Source organism: Stegodyphus dumicola, chromosome 10, assembly GCF_044657685.1.
Source record: "Stegodyphus dumicola isolate Sdum_Otavi_A_Nest chromosome 10, ASM4465768v1".
In the NCBI taxonomy this organism is placed as follows: Eukaryota; Metazoa; Arthropoda; class Arachnida; order Araneae; family Eresidae; genus Stegodyphus; species Stegodyphus dumicola.
The window spans coordinates 170,103,051-170,128,105 of NC_140777.1; the positions used below are offsets into that span (position 1 = coordinate 170,103,051).

General features: G+C 34.4%; 1 protein-coding gene across 1 annotated transcript in view; it reads left to right on the forward strand.

Annotated features, from left to right (window-relative positions):
* The first annotated feature begins 323 nt into the window (after window positions 1-323).
* LOC118202284 (uncharacterized) overlaps window positions 324-25,055 on the forward strand; it is a 29,787-nt gene continuing 5,055 nt past the window's right edge. The window contains exons 1-3 of the mRNA XM_035374440.2: window positions 324-457; window positions 10,612-10,705; window positions 19,982-20,073. Of these exons, the coding sequence (XP_035230331.1) occupies window positions 453-457; window positions 10,612-10,705; window positions 19,982-20,073 (191 nt within the window). The 5' untranslated portion in view covers window positions 324-452. The remainder of the gene's footprint in view (window positions 458-10,611; window positions 10,706-19,981; window positions 20,074-25,055) is intronic.

The window sequence follows — 25,055 nt, forward strand, 5'->3', positions numbered from 1 at the left end:
CCATATTTCCGAAAAATATGAAATCATCAACAACAAAAAAACTACGTTGTGCAAATGATATAAAGCAACTATGCGTGTTAGAAATATGGGAAAGTTTTCAATGAGCAATGAAAATAGTGTCAATTTCTTTTTTATTTTAGTAGCTTCATAAGAAAATATAAACGACCATCTGTCGCACAGCTGCTTGCTTGTGCCTGATGCCAAAGACGTGGTGTTTTACTACTGGCCATCCTGATCATTTAATATTATACCTTTATATTATTTTCTGTTGCGACACTTTGAGTATAATGTACGTATGATGTCATTTCTGATTCAAGAATAGACGATAATCAATCACAAAATTCAGTGAAATCATCGACGTGTACTTATTGTGTTATCATACATCGACGTGAAGATCCTCTCCCGAACTTAACAAGAACACAATTACCTAGAAAGAAAATTTATAGATCTTTATGATGTGAGTAAAATTTCATGTTTATCTTTATTGTGTAAAAATATGTTAAATTTTCCTTCATAATAAGCAATTTCTTTATACTAAATACAATATACTTTCATTACTATAATTCTCGCTAATGTCTTTCTTGCTTTTTGAATTAGTGCACAAAGTAATTCATATCGAAATTCCAAAGGAAAAAAAAATCAGTGAAATGCTAAACGCATTCACTTCACTTCATATATAATAGGCAACATAGACCGTTAAATTCTGAAATCTTGAAAAATTGTCTCCTCTGTTTATCTGTTAATTATTAGCGCACATAACTGAACAACTCTAACTTATAACAACCACTCGATGCAGTGAAATGTAACTGTCTTGTGTCAAAACCCTTAAAGCGTAGTATCCTTTTTCATTAAAGGTTATCGCCCACTCACTTTTCAACAAACATATGCGTTGCCACCAAATATTATCGTTCTGCATTATATTTAAAGAAATTAAATAATGAAGAATCTGGATAATGTATGTATGACAACTCTAGCACTGTGAAAAAACAACGGTACCTAGAGCCATCCAATTTTGAATAACGTAGCCCTCCACCTGAACATGGGCACTTTGAAGTCCGAATTTTTAATTTCGAATTATATTAAGTTCATATGTTAGAAAACTTACAAATTTTTGTTAACAAACTCGACTTTTTCAAAGCGAGCAGTGGCAACACTGTATGGAATAAAGCATTCTTATTTCCAGCATGCGAGACTGTCTATCAAAAATTCTACAGATATGCCGTTTTAAAATATTTTAATGTTGAATTACATTTTATATGGCGTAATAAGCTATCTTACTGGGGAAACTTAACACTAAATTGAGAAAAGACTCAAAAAATTTTTAAAAAAATATTTTGCCAACACTTAACACCGCATCTGAAATTCTAAACATATGTTCCTATGCTGCTTTTAAAATTTTTGTAATTTCAATGTTCAAAAAGCAAATGTATAAAAACATTTCAATATGAATGAAATCCAGTTCAGTGTTACCAAGCAACAACCAATTCGTAAATAATTTTTTGTTGCCAAACCAAGAAACAAAAACTTTGGACACTTCAGGTTAATACGAAAGACGTCATGATTTAAATTTAATGTAATACAACAACATTTTCTCAATATCAATAAAAGCATTAACGTGGCAATAACATATCGTGTCAGTTATACTAGCCTGAAATAAGTAAACATTGTTAACAGCAGCTATTTATTTAAAATGCTAAACATTAAAGTAACCTTTTCGACATAGAATGAGGTCACATGCAGTAGCGTGGTTTCTTCAACATCAGAATATGACATTATGTAATAATACGTTTAATGTTTGGCAATGCTATTTTTATTTCATATTTGGTAAAACTTACAATTTTTTTATTAACAAAATCTACGATTTGAAAAGCGACCAGTAGCAACACTTGTTCGAAGGTATCTCTCACGAAATTGAACTCCCGCCGTTCCGGAGGAGATAATGCCACAAAAACGAACAAGCAAAGAGACAGACGGGCACAGATTTTAATAGTATAGATCACGGGCTCTCAACCGGTGATACGCAAAGAAGCAAAGTAAACTGTTAAATTCAAAAATTACGTAAATACCCTAATATCCTGATTGAGTTTTTTCTCTAACACTCGTAAATTTATGCGATCCGAGCTTTGTTCAAGAGTGGTGGAGGTAGTAGTACTTTGTAGTGGTGGTACTAAAGGTTTCAATTTTTGTTTAGATGTACGCATTAGTCAAAGGGTTGAGAACCGCTGACAGATTTATCCGAGATGGAAATCACGGGCGAAACATTTTTTATTTAAGCATTTCGCAAATACAGCGAAATCAGTAAAAACGTTTATTTAGTTATATTTAACAAATATAATAATATTTTAGGTACAATCATATAAATAATGCACATTTATTAAAATAATAAGCTTTGAATTTGCACACAATTTATATAGCTTATAAGATATTTCTCCCGACTTCCTAGCGTGCCTTCGTGGTGTAGTGGTCAGCACACTGAGCCGGTATTTAAGAGGTCCGTGGTTCGATTCCCGGCGAAGGCGTTTGCTAACTTTTCGTCTTTCTTTCTTCAAAAAAAATCCTAATGTCTCTATAAGCTCATTGAATTAAAAAAAAATCAAATTTTGTAATAAATACATTATTTACGAAAAAATTAGGAAAAACATCGAGGGTGACGCTTTGTCACGTGATGTAGGAGTACTCGTATTAATAAAAATCACATCGAAATTCATTAAGAAGAATTTTGCATTATGTTTTGGCGAATCTGAAGATCTGCAGCAGTTTGTGTAAAAATATATTATATTGTTACGAATTTGATATTTAAATAGCTAATATTAGCAGAATTATAATTAAATTGTTTTATTTTCCCTTGCAATGAAGCGCGTGACGAGTTTTAAGAGAAAGCTACGCCGAAAAATTAAAAATGCACGTGCATTTAACATTGAATAAAAGTTTATCTCTGTAATTTATATTTAATTTGAATAAATGTAATTGACTAGTGTGTTAACTGTAATCGTAATTCTACTCTTTTTGCTTTCCAGAAATTGCTAGAACTATCTCGTGCGGCTGATTTGAAAAGCTATAAAAGCCGGAAAGAAAAATCACAGCTCAGTTGTTTAGTTAACTGTTTTTTGTTGATTGTAGCGAATTAGCTTTCTCTGCGCTTTGGATTTCGTTTTATTTAACATTTTAGAGTAGTTTAAAATATAGCTACTGTTTATATTGCATGATATTGTGATATTGCACGAATATCTTTGAGGAATAAACCAGCATTTTGTTATATTTCTTGTGATTAGAATAACTTTTATTAACTTTTTACCGGACTTGTGCATTCAATTTATTACGAACCCTTACGCATGCAACAATATTATTACTTATGAAAATGTCAACAGAAAAATTGCTGCCAAAGTTTTCTTTCAAATATTTATCCTCAGAATTTAACAAAGTAATGATACAATTATTTTATTCAAGTTCTTCGTGGCTGCTTACTTCAAAATAGGCATTTTAAAAATATTCTAAGTAAATAATACTCTCCGCATAAAACTTTATTTTTTTATAAAGGTTTGATGTCATTTAATGCAAACAGTGGGATATGACAAAGTTTCTTAACTGCGATCGTAAATTAATTTCCACTGTTCTTTGCGAAATATTTAACGATGTAATACCATTTAGTCTTCTTCTATGTTTTACTTTACAGTGCTAATTCCTTTTTATGATAAAAAAAGGGGTTGTCTCAAGAATCAAGCATTTTTAAAAAATATCTAATGCGGACACCTTCCTTTTTAAGGCCTATCAAATTATGCATAATTTTTGCTGAACTTCATTTAAACTTATTTTCTCCAATTTCATTAGAGATATATTTCTCATTGAATCAGTTCAGTTCTCACTTTGCGACAAAGCCAAAATGTATAAAAACTCAAAACATCTTTACTAAAAATTGTAGAATACAGAAAAACCTTATAAGTTATTTTCTTTCTCCTTTCCGCATGCCTTCGTGGTGTTACTGCAACATACTCGACGCGTATTTGAATCCCAGGAAGGGCCTTTAACACGTCTCCCCTCTCTTCCTTCTCTGTTTGTGGTTTTTCCCAGTAGCCCTTATCTGTTTGGCCATATTTTTAAAGAAGCTAAAACTGTCATCGGTTGCTTCCTGCATAAAAAGGAGCTGAAAATAATGCAAGGTTTATAAGAAAGTGAGTAAGAAGATGTAAAAATATATAAATAATTTTGCTGTAGATGATGACTCTAATTACGATCTTCCACCACCTGATGAAATTCGCGGTCTGAATTTTAAAAAGGCAATAATGTAGCACTGTCTGTGCAGAGACATTAGGTTATTTCGAAGCAGGCAAGATGAAAAATATGCAACGTCTTCGCCGGGAATCGAACCACGGACCTCTCAACTACACGCTGAGCTTGCAGACCACCGCACCACGAAGGCACGCCAAGAAGACAGGAAAAATACCTTATATATATTTCTCCAAGTCTCTCACATTGTTTCCAATATCGGTGTCAGAAAACGTCTCGCTGAATCGCAGAAATAGAGAATGATGTAGCGAATAGAAAATATCCATGTTTACTAAATTTTCATCAGGACGAAGCCAAAACATTTTGCTCGAAAGAAAAGAATCCGTCTTCCTATGCGTAACAAGCCTAATGGAGAGAGTAACTCACCGGCGCAGAATACTACTCTCAAAAGAATCAAATTAGCAACGTGGCCTTCAGCAGGCAAAACAGGCTCTCATTCTACCCTCTAAAACCTTCCTTTGAATACTCTCTTCTTTCTACCTCATTTGAGTATCGCGCGAACTAGAAATTTACATTCTGGCAGAAAAACTGAAATGAAGAGGACAGGAAAGCTGACTAACATAAAATAACTGGTTAAAAAACTAAAACATTACCTTACATTGCATTATAATTTCCTGAACCTTCTAAAAAATGTCACATAACACGTACAATCTCGATTTTCAAGACCTAAAAAGAGAAGGGGAAATACAATAATTAGTATACACTCTTGTTACAAATTAACACCTTTTCCTCAATGTCTTAAAAGGTCCTCTCTAGCTGAGGTACAAGTAGTACAGAGAGTCACCAATATCATTAACCAGATAATTCACATGTCCCTGCGACTAACTGCATTCATTCCTACATCAAACAATATTTATTTGTTGGATTTCTCTCAAAGAATTCTGTTTGAATTTCCAAATGCTCTCCCAAGTACATTTTAGATATGTTCATCTCGTTCGTATCTAAACATTTGACTGCCAATTGGTCCTTTAAGTATCTTCACTTAGAAGATATTCATCTGATAGCTCAACACTTCATTTACCCAAAAAATACATTTGCCTCAAAAGAGCTAACTTTGGAAAAAATATAAAAATGCCAGGAACAAAAAAAAAAAAAAAAAAAAAAAAAAAAAAAAACTTTTCTTATTAAAGCTTAGCTTTCAAGAAACCATTTGGTTCGAATTATTTTTTGTTTACTAAGCAAAATTGTCTCCCATCCTTTCCCCAAAAAGGCAAACAATAAATGAGAAACTCAACGAAAAATAAAGTCCTGATGTTATATATGCTCTGTCATAGGACTTCCAAAGCTATAAACGTGTCAAAATATTTTTTAAAAATTACTTCCTTTTGTTATTTTATAATTAGTAAGCATTAGATCTGAAAAGTAAAATTGGGTGAAAATCTGAAAACATTTTGCAAAGAAAGATTTCTTTGACACATTAGCGAAAAATAAGAAAAGCAATTAACCATAAACTTCCATTTGGTGACTTGTTTCTCTAGATAGTTTTACGGGCGAAAATAATTTATGATTTTTTTTTTATCATTCGTCTTCTTTAATTAACCTGAAAATGCACATATTTATTAGATTTGCTAATAATACATTATTTTCTATTAAAATACAGCTGCCAAAAATAGTTTTATTATTATGATTAAATTATCCTCTATTGCCCAAACGTGATAGTTGTTAGCGACGCTGACTGCCGTACCGGAGGGTGCGGCGAAAACCCAGGGAATGGCATGAATGTTTGTAAATGTATAGTGTCTGTGCGACCTGGGGGCACTCTAAATATGTCGAAAGTCCTGTCAAGAGATTGATGGTGGGAAACCTCGAACCCGTCCCCCCCCCACCGGGGTGCTCTCGATCAAAATTGGGGCGGAACTGAGCAAAGTCGCATTGTCACCTGTATGGTGCTCAAGGCTGTTGCCAACGACTGGCACAATCTTGCACTCTTTTCTACGATGAATTTCGTGAGCATGTTCTGATGTTACTGTCAAACAAGGGAGATAAGTCACAACAACAACAACATCAGATTTTCTTCTAAGAAGGCCGAGCGGTAAAGCCGGTGAACGCTTGAAATTCCAACCTGGATTCGATTCCAGGCGAACGGGCTGGCTGCATGGGTATCTTCGTGGTTTTCCCCATGTGTAATATCTATACGAACCAGTCTCCCTCAGAAAGTCCTCCACGAAGGCGTCCGTTCCCTTAAGCAGATACCCCTAGTGTGCTTTGTCGTAATCTCTGTAAACGAAACTAAAACGACCCTTCTAAGATTAATGGGAAATATTCAAACTAACCAATTTCAATTTATTTCCTGTATCTTTGAAGCGAAGTATATTTTTCACTAAGCTCCGAGATAAATTATTTAAAAAAATTGTAAAAATTGAATGAATGTAATGAAAAAGTCAATTCCTTTACCAATTTCCATAATAAATAAATTAAAAATAATAAAAGTGAATAAACGTAATGGAAAAGTATATTTCTTTACAAATTTCCCCGGCAAAGAAGTTAAAAAATAATAAAAATGAACGATTAGTAGCAGTTTTCCCAGTTAATTAAAGATTATGTCTAAAAAAATTACTCTTAATTCGATTTGTAGTGGTTCAAACATCCATTTGTTCATTAATTTGTACCGGTTCATATTGCAGTTACAACATCAAGCTGTTACAGTTTCACTTTATACACAGTAACTAATAAATACGTACTTTAAATATAGCATACATTGAAATCTCTTAGATGTAGGAGTTTGACAGCTTTCCTTTAAAAAAAATCTGATGTGTACGCACATGACTTCTTTGCACGGAATATTAAATTATACGCACTTTTTCTTGCATTTCATTTAAACTTATTGGATTGAATTAAATCTACTTTGTCGATAGCGCATAAACCACTGTAAAATAAATGCACTCTTTAAAATTCACTATATTTGTTTACCATACCTACACTCTGGCGCTAGCTTCACTTAACAGCCACTTTAGTTCCCTTATATTTTGTTCATATTATAACTCAGAATGCATATAAATTTACATCATTTGAAGAAATCTCTAATCATTGCCACATGTTCTATTCAAATACTATAATAAATAATAAGCAATGTATAAAAGAAATTAAGCAAATAAAACAGAAAAGAAACAGTTTTTCACAAACGAGTTAGGCTCATTCAATTAATTTAGTTCTTACTTCCCGACAAGGCAAAAATATATTAAAACTCAAAATATTCATATTAAAAATTACGAAGTAAATCTTAAACACTTATTTCCTCGAATAAATTCCAGAATGGATTAAGTATGATTTAATTCGCAATAATAAAAGAAGATGTTATCTTTCTTGTTACGAAACTTAGTTTCTCTAGTTTGGCATCAAATTCGTTATTTTGTGAAGTTTAAAATGTAAACAAACATGTGCGCCATCGCAAAATTCATTAGGCTTAGCTGCACTTAAACAACTTTTAAATTGTTGATAACTCCACAAATACTGCATGCAGATTTACGAAAGGCAAAAATCCTTAACCAGAAGATATGAACAACATAATTCAATCACTTTTAAAGCAAAAAATGCACAATTTACAAACATATACTGAGCTTACTGAGCCGAGTAACAGAGTGTTATATATATATATATATTGTTTCAAAAGAATAAATTGAATAAATACAAATTTAATTAATTCTTTGCGCCATTGCTGCAAGGAATGAAATTTAAATTTTAATAAACACGTATACGTAAAAAAGCAAATTTAAAGTTAAAAAATTTAAAAAGTGTGCAAACGTATAAAAGATTTAATTTTCGAACTAATCTACGATATCATTTAAATTCAAATAGCATAAGTAAATCAAGTGCAAAACCAACCACTATGTATTTACTTTTAGTTTTGACTTTTACCCTTGCCTGCATGAATGAGCTCATCACACTTGATTTCAGTAGAGACCTCATCTTACTTATCAACTCTTTCATACGGAACCGCAAATTCTTTGTAAATTTTGGAAATGAACACTCTGAGACCAAATATCTGAAAGCCGGTGTAGCTCAAGGCTCTATTCTTGGTCCTATTTTGTATCTTTTTTACGTTTATGATTTACCCAATAGTGCCGACCTCAATACTTACCTCGGATGTTATGCTGATGACACCGCTCTTGCCGTAAAGTCACATAGTCAAGAGCATGCATTAATTAAACTTCAAGAAAAAATTCCAGCCATAGAGGAATGGTGCGCTAAATGGAGAATTGCGATTAACGGACAAAAATCCCAGTTGATTATCATCGGCAAAAAACATTCCAGAATCCCTATAGACAGAAAAATTAATATCTTTAATGAAGAAGTACCACTTGTTAAGAAGGCTACATATCTTGGAGTAGTCTTAAATCACAGATTTACCTGGAAAGACCACATTCACAATATTAAATGGAAGACCTCCTATACTATGAAAAACCTCCTCCCGCTAATTGGTAAAAACTCCAGACTTGATCTTAAAAGGAAAAGACACATCTATACAGCAATTATCAGGCCAATTTTCTGCTACGCTTTCCCTGCCTGGGCGACTTACACTCAAAGTGACATGAAAAAAACTTCAAGTTAAGCAAAACAAACTTCTCAGAATTATTACTAAAGCGCACTTTTATGTTTCGAATGAGACCTTACACAGAGACCTACGTATCGACAGAGTTGAAGAGTTCCTTCATAAAGCTAATAGAAAATTCTTTGAAAAGGCAAAAAAATGTTCACATATGAAACACTTCAAAGTGTTCGATTATCAGATCTTTGCGGAGGACGCACGTATTCGACCACTCGCGGCCTTTACCACTCGAGACTCGAACTTCCCTACGTAGCTTTATCACGAGTGCAACGTCGCTGTAAATATGTATATAGACTTATTTTGTCGTATTTTATTTATATACTCATTTTCATTTTATTTGAATGTATTTTATTATTCTAATAAATTGTATTGTATTATCTTATTTGTGTAACTTTATTATGACATGTACCTATCATGAACAACAGAACAAGTTTGATTTTCACCCTGTCTTCGCCGCTCCTTGTCCTGGGCTTCGTCTGCGTGTTTCTCTAAACTTGTGACGTCATGCTGTCACCCCCTCTTCGCATTACTGATGCCTCCTTTCAATCGTCATTGCCAACTACCGTCATGCGCCCTTCGAGCCTATGTGTTATGAGCTGGAAACATTGCGTAAAAACAGCAATATGCCGGCAATATTGATGATGATGATGATGATGATGAATGACGAAACACGAATTGAATGATTGAAGAGTTAGGTTTGGAGGCAACTTCCCCTTGATAAGTTTGTCTCCTGCCTGCTCAGCAGACATTCATTTATGCATTTAAAGAAATTTTTTTTGTTTAATTTTAATTTGCTAAATTGGTGAATTTATTTTCCTGGTTTGGTTTTGCACTTGATTTACTTATGCTATCTGAATTTAAATGATATTGTAGATTAGTTCGAAAATTAAATCTCTTATATATTTGCACATTTTTAAATTTTTTTAACTTTAAATTTGCTTTTTTACGTATGCATGTTTGTTAAAATACATATATTTATATACTTTTGGTGCTGTCGATTGCAACCAAATACGAGTGCACATCTACATGTTATAGCAGTCTTACATACAAAATTTCGACGTTCTGAGGCTAATCGTTTTTGAGTTATGCGAGATAAGTACGTACGCACAGACGCCAAGAAAAATTCTCTTCAGAATTCATTTTAAATGTGTTTTATAATTTTTCGGGGTGGGAAGAGTCCTTTATTCTGTCCTTACTTGCGGATGTCGCTCAAAAACATCATTAAATTGCATTGGATAGAGATCAACATCGATATTTTCGTTGAAATATGATACCCAAAATTTTTCGCGATTACTATACTTCCTTTTTACTTCGTACCAGGAACTAAAAATACATTTTATTGCAAATTTATTATTTTTTCGTATAATTGACGTCATAAAAATGTATTTTTATTTAGTTTTAAATTTCCATTTTGCATTATCTTCAGTTTCCATGTAACTTCGCATTATTGATACATATATAGGCCTACTAGCGGCCGATCGGTAATGTCCCTGAACACTGGTAGTTCGGTCCGAGATTCGAATTCTATGAACGGGCTGGCTGCATGGGCATTTTCGTGGTTTTCTCCGTGTGTAACGTGTTAACACGAATCAGTTTCCTTTAAAAAGTCCCCCATGAAGACATCCCTCCCTTCCGAATAGTGCCTTAGGGCGGAAGACTTAAATAATAAAAATATGTCTATGATAAGCAGTTAACTCCACCTGCTACTATCGTAAACATGAATAAGTTTAAGCATATAAAATATCATTACTCATTAATTTCTTTATATGTTATACTTCTAGGTTTTCCCTAATGAAGATGTTTTTGATTCTGATGTTAGTAATTCTTTGTAAGTCACAAAGGGTGATAAAACAGATTTCACGGATACATTTCAACGTAAGTTTATTGCAAATTGATTTTTTGTCACATTTCAAATTTCGTTCTGTTCATATTACTAATTCATTAAAAGTGGCTTTCAACCTTATTTTCGTGACTCTTCATAACTTGGTATAGAGAAACAAAATGCAATTATATTTCAAGTTTCAGATTAATGTCAAATAAACTTAGAATAAAACCGCAATTTGCATTGTAAATGTCAAAAATCGGTTTTTCCTCGAATTTCATGTTCTGAGAAGTTTCGAAGAACGTTTCCTCTTCTTCCTCTAAATTTTTATCATCGCTAACTCAACATTTTTCATTTCACAAAGATGTCACAGGTCCACTTACAAATTTAAGCAAAAGTAGTTTTTAGCCCAAAGATGCAATTTGCACAGAAGGGCTATTAATTTCGTTTTGACATAAAACAGCATTTCACTTTTCAAATTGTTGCCACAAAATATTAGAACATTTATACACTGCTCGACACTGAAACTGCAACACCAAGAAGGAGTGTTCAGAAAGTGATGAAATTTGGGAAAAATGACGGAGACAGCATGCAGCAATAAGTGATCTTTATTTCAAAATGGTAGTCAAAATACAGAGCGAGAACGGCGTCGGCTCATTAGGATATAGATATTACGATATTAGGATGTTAGGATTAGGATTAGGATTAGAATACTCATTAGGATTCCTCATTAGGACGCTAAATACAAGGTTGTTTTTACGATTTTGATCCTCATTAGGATATTAGGATATGTCTCGTTAGGATGTAGGACCACCGCGGACAGCGATGCACGAAGAAACACGTGTAGGCATAGTCAATGAGAGTGCGGATGGTGTCCTGATGGATGGCTCTCCATTCCTTTTCAACCATTTGCCACAGTTCGTCTTTTGAACGAGGCAGGGGCAGAGTTTGCAAACGGCGTCCAATCACATCCTACACATATTCGATTGGTGACAGATCAGGAGAGTACGGTGGCCAAGGAAGCATCTGTATACCTTGCAGAACATGTTGGCAGATGCGAGCACTGTGTTGTCGGGCGTTATCCTGCTGAAAAATTGCATTAGGCAGCCCCTGAAGGTAGGGGATTGCCACCAGTACATTATCCAAGTATCGTTGGGCCGTCACAGTGCCCTGAATACGAACTACAAGTGACCTGTAATCGTAGGCAATAGCGCCTCAAACCATTATGCCACGTTGTCGCGCAGTGGAGCGTTCCACAGTTACTGCCGGATTAGATATGTCTTCACGTCGACGCCACACACGTATGCGGCGACTGTCACTGGATAAACAGAAGCGTGACTCATCTGAGAACACAACGTTTCTCCATTCTGTCATCCACATCGCTCCAGTCTGTCACCATTCTAAACTGTGGCGTCTAACATTGGCATCTATGCTGTGGAGTCAATGGCACTGTTCTTAACGGACGCCATGAGTGCAGGCCACGTTCAACCAATCGACGGGAAATGGTTCTGGTCGACACGGGAACATCCAGGTTATCTTGCCCATGCTGCAGAATTGCGGTACAAGTGACTTGCGGGACCGCCACAGCTTGTCAGCGGAGGCGTCGATACACGCGTGCTGATGTCACTCTGGCTGCACCTGCCCCCTCCTTCTTCCCACATTTCCTTGTTCCAACCATGTTCGTGTGTGTTTTTATGTCTTTATGTTACGTAATTACGAGTGTGTTTTTATGCTTTTACGTTTAATTTTGTATATCTATGTGTTTCAGCTTATATGAGTGTTTTAGTGTTTTAATGCTATCCTTTATATTCTTTTTTAAGTTACTTTGTGTTATTAACAACGTCCTATGTAAAAACTACCCGACATCTAGCACCTGTATGGCCATGTAAACTCCCGGTGTAGCCTCACGGGGCTCCAGCGAGTTGCTTCTTCGAGATAGTGGAGGACGTGGGACATATGCCTGTTTACCTATGTTATACGCCAGGCGTCCCCGTCCTCCGTCACCTGTCACCTGTTCCAACCATGTTCGCCATTGCCGATGCACCGTGCTCGCATCCATGTGGGTATCAGCTGCGATTTGACGTAAGGACCAACCAGCCCTTCTCACTCCAATCACCATACCCCTCGTAAAATCATCTATCTGCTGGAAGTGCCTTCGTTGACGGCGGCCTGGCATTCTCTCCTATTACACGTATCCTCCCGGAAAAAAACCAACTTTCTTCGATAATTTGTCTGGCAGAAATGACGACACGAATATTGCCCATTCTGCACATTCCTTCCCTTATATCTTATTTCACGTGCGTCGGAGAGCTGCGCATTTCACATCATTCGCATAACTCTGACGTGCGTCTACTCTAAAATTTGCATAAATTTCTGACCACTCCTTCTTGGTGTTGCATTTTCAATGTCGAGCAGTGTATTTAACAAATAAAGGATAACACACAAAACGTTAAAAAAAGCACCTTTGGGAGCAATGTAAAATCTGAAAGCTTTCAAAATATTTTTAAAAAATATTTTCCCCATAATCGCATTTTCTGTTGTTTTGAAGAGATGTGGTACTGCAAAGATATTCACTTTATAAATTTTATTTTTATCCATTCCACAAATGATGTTTCTCAAGACCTCTTTCCTATTATTGCGTCTGAAACGTAAGAAGATCTTTGCATTGAAAGTCTGATGAATGGACATAATGTGTGACAGTAAATATTCCTATCTTTTCGATTTTCAAACTGCTGATATCTTAATGGACAACACAGTTGTCACCTTACTGAGGCTTTACTCTCAGTTAAATTACCATTTGCATAATAAATCAATTCAATTTTTTTTAGAAATGCTTGTTGTGATTCATGATATCGAGCTATTTCCTAAGATTTCTCATGAGGTTTCAATTTCGTTCAAGTGATTAGAATTTCTGAATATTTCAGTTATTTAATTTGTAAGTTTTTCAGTATCTGCCATGCAGTCGCTTAAAAGAACTGTTACTTCTCGATTAGCTTTCTTCTCACCATATTTAGTTTCGTCTTTAAATACTAAAAGACATCATTTTAAACAACAATCTGGTCTCTCTCGTATTAAACGTGTAGAGTCATTAAGTTGTATCGCTGCTGGAACGTGAAAAATGTGCAAAAGTTCGGACCCCGGGTTTCACGAACACGCATCAAGTGTGCTTCTAGTTACATCACGAAGGCTATGTTGAAAGGAGGGAGAAAATGTTTACTTTTTGGTGAATCGTTTTTCGATCAGATTAGTTTTAGCCATTTATACAGCTCTTTTTCCAACTGTTGAAATTTCCCTTCCCGTGGACTACACAGAAAAAGACGCACCTAATTCTTCTTACTTCGAAATTAAACATGAACTTAATCACTGTAAATAACGCGCTCCTGGAAAAAGTTGAATGCTTTAGTAATTTGTATTTCAAAGATCAAATTTCTGTCACTTTCTGTCAAAATTTAAGTGTATATTTCAAGAAACAGCCATCATGGAGAATGCAGAAACATAACTACTCAATAAAAGAATTTACCAGTAAAAATCCAGTCTGTTTTCAGGGCGTTGATTCTAGTTGATAATTAATGACTTGCCGTTCTAAGTAAGTATGAGCTCAGTTCGTATTTCCTTTCAATAAACTGGATTCTAAAAAGATCTCACACGAATCCAAATCATCCCCCCCCTCTTTGTTGGGAAATCGGTATATTTTAAAGAGTATTTTCCTAGCCGAGTATGCTTACGTATCGTTATAGCTAATCCTATCACACAATTATAATCAGAAAATGTGTTAAAGTATTTTTCTATAAGATGAAAAACAATTAATTGTTTCCATTTACAAGCTTTGGCGACTGAGTTACTTACGTACAAAACACTGCAGTACTCAAGAAAGCATGTGAACAAGAAAAAGTATTGAACAGGAATTAAATTCGGTTGTTATATTTGAATAAAAATTTCTGTCTGGCATTTATTGCATAAAAGAATAAAGTAATATAAACAAAAACTACACCGATCTTTATAATGGAATTATCGCCGTAACAAATATCCATAATATAGTTGATAACCACCCCTCGCGTCCTACAGAAATAAGCTTTCAAATTGAATGTTTTTACAATGAAAAGTACTTTAATGTACTCTCATAATAGGGTGATATTTTTACCAATTATTGTTAATGAAATTATCGCTATAACAAATGGTCATTATACTGTGCATCAAATGTATTACCAAATTAGCCAGTAGCCCTTCTTCGTGTGCAAGACTGAACCAAATTCAATTTAAGCTGAATGTCTATGGATTCTTTGATTCTAGACAATGAATAATTACTTTTTCCATAACTATATAAAGTATTTCTCCCGCCTTCTTGGCATGCCTTCGTGGTGTGTTGGTCTGCACGCTCAGCGCGTAATTGAGAGGTCCGTGGTTCGATTCCCGGCGAAGGCGTTGAATCTTTTTCATCTTGCCTGCTTCCCAAAAAAAAATACCTAATGTCTTTATAACGGTACTCATATATCTTTAATTAACATAAAATCTACGTGATGCCGTGTTTTTGCGTATTATGTTAAGGGCATAACCAAGCGTTAGAATAGTGTTTCTAAGTATTTTAGTATTGCAATACACTTGCATATACAGAATTGTTGTTGGAAGGATATTATTACAAAAATATGGGTAAAAAATGTTTAACAAAATAATATAAAAATAAATGTGTGTAATTTTCAGCGATTAATTAATAATTACAGATTAAAGGTTATAAATAAAATGTAGAATTATGTAAAAAAACAAAATGCAACAAAACATTTCGTTTTCCGGTAAAAATTATCTCGTTACCGCACTTTAGTAATCACTGGAAGAAAAAGTGTTTCAAATATATCATTGATTTCCTATTTCGTACGAAATTTTTTTTAACTTCTTTTGTTCGGTGGAAGAAATTCATCGAGAATGTTGTATAACAGGTAATTGGCCTTTTTCTTCTAATCTGCTACTGCATTAATTTCTTGCGACAAACATCTTTGATGAATCTGAAACTTAATAACGAGAAATGGCCTCCGTATAAACGGCTTTGTAGATTAAGCCACTTTTATATTGAGTGGTTTTTGTTAACTATAATTATTATCATAATCAAATAACCCCAACCGATCCGCTTAGAGATTGCCAAATATCAGGATTTCCTTGCCAAAGTTTTTCTAAGATATTCAGAAGGTACTGGAATACAGAGGCTGTTCGCACATTTTTTAGACGATTTTGGTAAGCGGTAATAAAAACTCCTTTCCTGCAAAAGAAGTAATTGCAATTGTACTATGTTTTTAAAAGCCAAAATTATCGTCTGTGGCTTGAAAGTTGTGTTTTATTCAAAATGGCGAATTTAACAAAGCAGTGGTTCGAAGGCTACATTTACGCTCTTTCCGAAGAGAAATATGCATATACTCCGTTATCCAAAAACGATGTGAGAGTCATGGTTTTGTGATATCTAAAGCGTCGATAGGTAATATCATCAACAAGAAAGGAAAAAAACGTCAAATTGGAGCCTCAAGTGGGACAAAAATTCCAAACAAGTATCCAAGGAAATAACGGACATCTGCGACTATTGCAAAAGTACGTTGTTTAATGTTAAAAGAAACTCCCCCTAGTCAAAGGACAGTTGCAAAATCATTAAAATGCTCGGTGTCCACTGTAAAAAAAAATGATAAACGTTGATTTAAATCGTAAGAAAGCGAAAAAACGCAATGTGCATCGTTTTCTTCCAAAGCATATCGCTCAACACAGGACAGGCTGCAGAATTCTATATGAGAAACACTTATCCAAAGAAAAATGAAAAACAATTATCATAATAGATGAAGCATGGGTGTATTTAAATGATTGTAACAAAAAAAGAGCCATTTATTATCATAAAAGGGGAGAAAAAAATTTAAGTACATGGTTCAAAGAATCGAAAGAAAGTTTTTCTAAGGGATTCATGATTGTTGCTGGTTTTTCTTCTTATAATGGCAAGTTAAATATAAAGAGAGTGCAAAAAATGTCAAGATTAACTCGAAATACTATCAGGAACATATTTTATCGCCAGTTTTTCTGAATTAAATACCATCGCTTTACCCACAGTGCCATCAATCTAGGAGACTCCATCAGAACAAAGATAGCAGACACACATCAAAATCCACTGTAAATTTCTTAAAAGAAATGGAACAAAAAACTGGTATCAATGCCATACCCTTCACTGATATCCCTACTAAATCTTCCGATGTGTCACCTATGGATTTTTGTGCTTTCGGACTTTTAAAAACTGCATTATCCAAACTTTGTCCCAAAACCCTAACAGGACTCTGGAAAGCTGTTCGGGAGGAATGGGATAGAATACCTCTTCTGCCACTTCAAAAGGCATTATTATCCTGGAAATTGCGGTGTCGAAAGGTAGTTCAGAATAAGGGATATCAAATAGAACATTTAAAACACAAGAAATTTATGTAATTTAGTTTTGTGAATACAATATACATCATCTAAAAAATGTGTGAACAGCCTCTGTATTACAGTTTCGTCCCTTTTCTCAAAGCATATATAGCTTGACACATATATTGAAAGAAATTAAATGGCAGATTTTCATTTATTTTTCAAGTCTATTAATAACACGATCTACTCACTCTGCTTCGAAATCTCTATTAACACTTGGAAAATTCTATGTATTCCTATCAATGGGAAAAACATAAAATTTCGCAATGAAGTGAAATTACTAGGGCTTGTATGGGATAAAGGACTTACCTGGCTACCTCACATAGCATACCTTAAAACAAAAACTCAAGCCATTGCAAACGAAATACGTCACCTGCAGGGTGCCACTTTGGGATGGAACCCTCACTTCCAAAACGTACTGTATAAAACAGTATTTGAAAAAATGGTTAACTACGCTGCCATCTGGGCGTCACCAGTGGGAGGATGCAAAGTTAAACAGCTACTCTCAGTACAACGGCCATTAGCTCTCACCATAACCATAGTCTTCCGAACAACTTCCACAGATGCGCTAAACGTTTTAGCCGGTCTGCTTCTACTCCACATCTACGTTGAGCATGAGGCAGTGCTAGCAACGTTACTCCATCCGCAACAGGAAATTACCTACCATGGCTCCACATTCGCATCTACAGAGTTTGACCTACGATATACTGTATCCAACACCCATCCAACAGACAGAGGAAAAGGCTCTTTAAAGTCATACTGACACGGCACAGCGGCTCAGAGCTGACCTCAGCCATCTTCACAGATGGCTCAAAATCTGATACAGGTGTAGGAAGTGCTCTAGTCCATCTCACTAACACTAACTCTGTACAGGCATATCACTGGAAGGGGCACCTCGCGGAACATAACAGCGTCTTCCAGGCAGAGGAGCAAGCAGTCCGCTATGCCATTACACAGAACCTCCGAAATATACAAATAATCTCTGACAGCCAATCTATGCTACAAGCGATCCGTAATTCTTCACATTATTCACAACCAGTAAGGTCCATATAACAATTACTTCGCAAGAGCACGTATCTGAACATTATGCTCCATTGGACCAAGGCACATGCAGGATATGCGGAGAATGAGTTCGCTGATTCTCTAGCCAAAGAAACGGCTTCTAAAATAGAGGCAACCCAATGCTACTACCCGGCACCAAGATCCTATCTTAAGCGCCGTATTCTGAACATTTCCCTACAAAAATGGCACACGGAATGGGACAACAGCGACAAAGGGCGTTGTATATACGATTTTCTCCCAAAAGTCTGCATAAATAGACTTTGCTCTGCCGCACAGCTTACTAGATATATCAGTGGACATGGCCCATTCCATGAGTATCGGCCGTTGTTTCTAGATATTAAAACACGCCTCTCAAGGAAAAATGCTTTAATTTCTATGAATAAGAACTCGAAACATTTTCTCTTGATAACCAGCATACTATTTTACGCAGCAGAAATTCTGCGTACTCACCCTCCATTTCAATAAAAATTCTTTAAAAGGGCAATGATTAAGAGCTTTAACTGTATTGGGAGTCGATAATCTTAATCACCAATTCCATAACTTTGCAAATTTCTTCTGGAAATGCCTGCGCACAAAGCACCCGTTTCAGGTGATGCGGTGATGATACAGTCGTAAGTATCTTGTGATTGATAAATGGACCATTTTACTGAAATCAGTACAATGGCCCATTTATCAGTACATCAGTAAAAATCTTACTAGAATCAATAAAACGGCAATTTTAACGTTATACACCAAATAGCATAAAAATGAAATTTCGTTTCAAAATATCTGGGTTTTTAGTTTTTAGGCATTTCCAGTTTAAAGTTTTTTTTTATGTTATATGCAACACAAACATCTTCTATGTATTTTATGTTGCCTAAATTTAGCTGCTATGAAAATTTTTATTTCAGACACTGGAAAAAATTTCAAATTTGAAAGCTCTAAAAAGTTAAAAATCCTGATATTTTGAAACCAAACTTTATTTTTACGTTATTTTGTTTCAAATTAAAATTGCCATTAAATGGTATATTAAATCAAAGCATTTCGTTAATTAAAATTTGGCATATGACAATTACTACGACAGCACAATTTGAAGTATAATCAGTACAATCAAAATGCCGAAATCGGTACAAAACATATTTAAGAATATGATTGGCGTATATGTTTTCAGTTGTTTTCATGCTTGTAAAAAATTTAAAGGAATCCCTTTGTGTTGTATATTTAAGATTTTCTTGCTTTTACGGGCGTGTGCTCGAATGTGCTATTTTGTGGAAGAACTACACTCAAGGAGCCAAAGAGCCACATTTCGCTCGCGAGCCACGGTTTGCTGACCACTGCCCTATGTAAAGTTCGGGCAATGTAGGGTATCAGCTAGTTCCCAATGTTTATTCGTAATTACTTTATTAATATATTATTTTCTTATAAGAATTTCCTTTTATTCCCTGCTTTCTTTCAAAAGACCTTCATAAATGTGAATTGCAATAAATCACAACTATATACACAAGGGTCATACAGAATCACAACATGTAATTCAAGAGGTGGAAAAAGTTTGAGAAATATGTCTTTAAAAGTTTGTAATCGATTATTTTCTTTTGTCTCGTATTCTTCAGAATAATATTTGGTAACTTCTGAGTTTTTTAGCGACTGAGCTCTTCAATCGTTATCACGCGATTTCATACATTACTTTTGCATAAAAAAGGCCTAATATTTATATTATGGCACTGTTTATTTCAAAATAAAAAAGTTTATTAAAACTTATCTTTAGATTTTCTATAATATTTCCTAAAAATTCTATTTCTTACAAATATAATATTGTTTTATTCAGAATAAATATCTTTAAGCCTACGTATTTTGATTCCATTTTATAGAAGACGACTGATCGTCTCTGTACTTCTAAATTGACGTGTGCTGTTGTGACATATGATGAGTCAAATCGAGTCATTGACGTAATTAAAGGACGGTAAGTGTATATCAAAATTTGCAAGTCATGTTACAGACTGATCATCTGGCAGACTGGTAACATCAGGCAATATTAATCTAGCGACTGTATTTACAGCTTTCAAAGTGCTGCAAAACATTATGCGCTGCAAAACCGTGGTTTAATTGAAGTCGTCTCAAGATATAACTAATTAAACCTAGACCTGGTGCTTCAGAACTCACTACAAACATAACCTTATTAAAATCACTTTCATATTTTTAGACATTCAATACTTACTTAGTTTTTATTTGGGAAGAAATATCCACGTAATTAATTTCATGATAGCTTTAGATATTATTTAGCTTTGAGAAATGTAATGAGCTAATGTCTTCGGTTCAATCAAAATTTACTTTTCTTAATTGCCGCGGAGCTGAAAGATGATACCATGAAGCCTAAAATACTTTGAGTTATTTTTACTTCCTTGTACGAAGTAAAAAGGAAGTATTGTAATCACGAAAAGTTTCAGGCAGCATATTTCAAAGAAAATATTCATTTTGACCGCTATCGAATGCAATTTAACGATGTTTTTCCGTGATATCTGTAAGTAAGAACAGAATAAAAGACTCGTTTCCTCCAAAAAAATTATAAAACTGCTTTAAAATTAATTCTGAAGAGAATTTTTCGTGGCGTCTGTACGAACGTATGTACGTACGTGCGTACGTTCGTGCGTGAGTACGTATCTCGCATAACTCAAAAACGAGTAGCCTCAGAGCGTTGAAATTTTCTATATAGGACTGCTATAACATGTAGATGTGCACCTCGTATTTTGGTTGCAATTGGCGGCCGCACCAAACGTATATAAATATATTTATATATATATCCACTCTGTTACTCGGCTCAGTGATCTCAGTTTCTTTACTCTTATATGTTTGTAAATTGTACATTTTTTTTTGCTTTAAAAATGATTGAATTATGTTGCTTTTATCTTCCGGTTAAGGTTTTTATGCCTTTAGTAAATCTGTATGCAATATTTTTAAATTATCAAAAATTTTAAAGTGCCGCTAAGCCTTTTTTTTTATGGCGGCCATTGATTGTTTACATTTGAAATAGCAGACTAGTGGATTTGTTGCCAGTCTAGAGAAACTTAGCTTCGCAACAACAAAGATAACGCCTTCATTTATTATTGCCAATTAAATCATGCTTAATCCTTTCTGGAATTTTTCGAGGAAATAAGTGTTTAAGATTTACTTCGTAATTTTTAATAGAGATATTTTGAGTTTTTATGCATTTTTGCCATCTCGCGAAGTGAGAACTGAATTAATTGAATGAGAAATATTCAATCGTCTGTGAAAAACTGTCTCTTTTTTGTGTTGTTTGCTTAATTTCTTTTATACATCATTCTAGCTTTATTATAGTATTTGAATAGAACATGTGGCAACGATTAGATAATTCTATTCTTTAAATGATATAAATTTTGTGCATTCTGAGTTATAATATAAACGAAATATAATACTGTTAAGAGCACCAGAGTGTCGCTATGGTAAACAAATACTAGAGTGAATTTTAAAGAATGCATTTATTTTATTGTGGTTTATGCGCTGTCGGCGAAGTAGATTTAATTCAATCCAATAAGTTTAAATGAAATGCAAGAAAAAATGCGTATAATTTAATATTCCGTACAAGGAAGTCATGTGGTGTACACATCAGATTTTTTTTAAATATCGAAGAGCTGCAGTGCCACAACTGAAAACATTAGCTCATTTGGACGCTTTTCTATGTACTTACAGAGATTCCACCTCCAGGGTGTAAATTTATGTCTTGAATGTGATACTGCCGGTGACTGCATTCATTTTATTGAAAGTTGTACACTCACCAGGAGGAGGGGGGATAAGTGCCTTACATGGAATCGGAAATGTAAGAGAAATGATTCAAAATTATAAAAAAGGAGTAAAATTTGCACAAGATATTATGAAAGTCATCAATTCTCATAAACATATGATCGGTATCTCTGATTGATCGAACTAACATACTGAAAGCGTTCAATTTATGGAAACTACCCTTAAAGGGAGAGAAAGACTTTGTGTGCAAAGGTGCAGGGACAGCTTAAATGTTTTTGTGTTTTTATGTGCCGTGTTATTCTTTTTAGTTTACTATCCCAATTTTCTTTTAACTTTATTATTTATATTCTGTGACGTCTTAAGGTTCGTAGAGAAGAGTTCGCACGGTCGTTTTTATAATTTCGGTATTTTTGCATTATGCTAATTCTTATGTTACTCGGTTCCCAGGCTTGGCATTCCGGAGAATGAGATTTTTTTTTTTTTTTTTTTTTTTTTTTTAAAGCTTTTATTTTTATTTGCACACGGCCACGGCCGGCTCGCTGGCTCGTGTCGTTTGTTGTGGGAAGGGTTGCGCTTTTCTTCATAAGGTTCAACAAACCAGGCGGAAGGGCTGCGCCCGTATAAAACAAAACAAAACATTAGCTCATTACATTTCTCAAGACCAAAATAATATCTAAAGCTATCATGAAATTAATTCCGTGGATATTTCTCCCCAAATAACAACGAAGTAAGTATTGAATATTTTTTAGACATTCAATACTTAAAACAGTTGTGTGACCCCTCTTAGATTCAAGTCAATTTACCAGACTAGTTTACAAAGAAGATGTTAGTTTTAGTGCTATTTTAAATACTATTTTTGATTATTGACCGACGGAATGTTACGCAAGTTTTAGAGACTTAGCTTGTCAGATGATCTGAAAGCTTGAGCTCGTATTTATTGTTGGATGCGTAAGGATTCGTAACAGATTCAACACAAAAGTCCGATAATAGGTAATAAAATTCATTCTTATCAAAAGAAATGTATGAGAAACCTGGAATTTCCCTCAGAAGTATTCGTACAAGTACTCACAATAACACGCAGTATAATCAGTAGTTATACTTCAGACTACTAAAAAAGTTAAAACAATGCAATGCAAAGCGCATCTAAAGAGAAAGCTAAGTCTGATATCTCAGTTCACACGCAACTAACAATTCGCAACAACAGTAACTAAGCAACTGAGCTGAGATGTTCTCTCTCTCTCTCTCTCTGGCTTTTTATAGTTTTAAGGGGACGGCAACTTTAAAATAGCTAAAAATCAAACAAAATAGTGAATTTTTTTTTTACTGTCATAATATTCCATATACAAAACTGCATCGTATGCAAAAAAAAAGAGTTTAAATATTCTAACTTTTAAAGAAGTTACAAGCATTTCAAATGTGTAAACAACGTAAACTTTGTCCTTTAAATTTTGGAGAAAATGTAAAAAGATGTATTACAACAGTTATTTATTGATGTAATAATTAATATATTTGTTCAAAACAAGTGTTTATTTCTAAAACAAAAGGCTAGAAACGTCAGTATTGACAAATATTAATGAATTTAACTTTGGTTGTGTGAATACTATACGCCTGAACAGGAGGAAACAAAGTCGTTTTCACTACTTATTGCAAAAAAGCGTGATCAGCGTCGCTTGAACCAAGCAAAAGCAGGAGTTTACCTGCTTGGAAAAAACAGAAATAGTAAACAATATTGTAAAGCATTAAAAGATAATGTAATTGTAACAAATGAAGGTAAAACATATGATGCGAGTGAATTTTAAAAGTTTCATTGGATATAATGCATAAATCGTTTCTACCTCTAACTTCGAATCACATACTAATTTGCGAAATGTTTATTTTTCTCATATTTAATATTATGAGATTAAAAATAGTTAAATGATACGAAAATGTTATCTAGTGTCTACATATTTAGATTTAAAGTTAATTTGCTGTTTCTCATGGCCATGTAAGTTTGAAGACAACTTTAATTCGGTTTGGTTTTCTTAAAACAAAATTTTTCGCAGCTCATATCTCTTGAAAATGCTCTATGCGTCTCATTTTTAGTTTAAAATGTATTATATTTGGAAGAAACTATCTTGTTATATGCTACAGTCGAAGCAGGTCGTTTCGACGCCGACGGTTCGACACCGATCGTTCGACGCCAACGTTTCGACGCCGGGGCAGTTCGACGCCGTACGTTTCGACGCAGGGGCAGTTCGACGCCATATTGTTTCCGTACTTTTATTTATTTTTAGAATAAATATGAAGTAATATGACAGATTTTTATTTATCGAATTAGCGATTGTTTTCATGCATATTTGAAATAAATTTATATGTGTGTATATGTGTGAAAGTGTTCTAGATGTTTTTTGTGTGTCCCAGATTAGTGAGATTTTTTATATCCCGGGGCCTCGCCAACGTCAAGGCCCCGGGACATAAAAGAGCTTGTTCTTTTTTATTTATTTATTTCACAAAACAGCATCAAAAAGGCAAAATACAGAAATGGTAAATAAACATATGGTTACAGAGAAGTTATATTGCAGACAAATCTAATTACAGATAAATAAGATTACACATAAATAAGATTACAGATAAATAAGATTACACATAAATAAGATTAGAGATAAATAAGATTACTTCACAGAACTGTTATTACACTAATCCATTTCAAAATTATGCACCACACCTTTCGGGTATTCCATTATCTCTCGATTTTCAAAATCTTCAACTATTACTTTAATTCTCAGATCAGCTCGCAGATACCTATTCCGCTTGTGCGGCGGTTCATCTCCACGTACAAATTGTTCATAACATTGGTCAATTGATTTTTGAACACGTCTGAGACCATCTATGAAATTCCATAATGTGGTGTGTGAAACACCAAATTCGGACTGTAGACGCCTGTGAGCTACTTCCGCGAAATTATTGGTGCGTCCTTCGTTATTTAAGGTTCTAGCATAACATAACCGCTTTTCTGGTTTAAAAGTAGGATGACGGCGACGATTATTTCCCTGAATCCTTCCAACGTAATAATCTCCAAAGTAATCTAAAATTGGAGTTAACTCATTAGGTAAATTCTCACTCAAAACTTCTAAAGCATTTTCAAGTTCTTCGATAGGCACAAAACTTAACGTAGGAATCATGCGTACATAGAGAGCAAAATCAGCA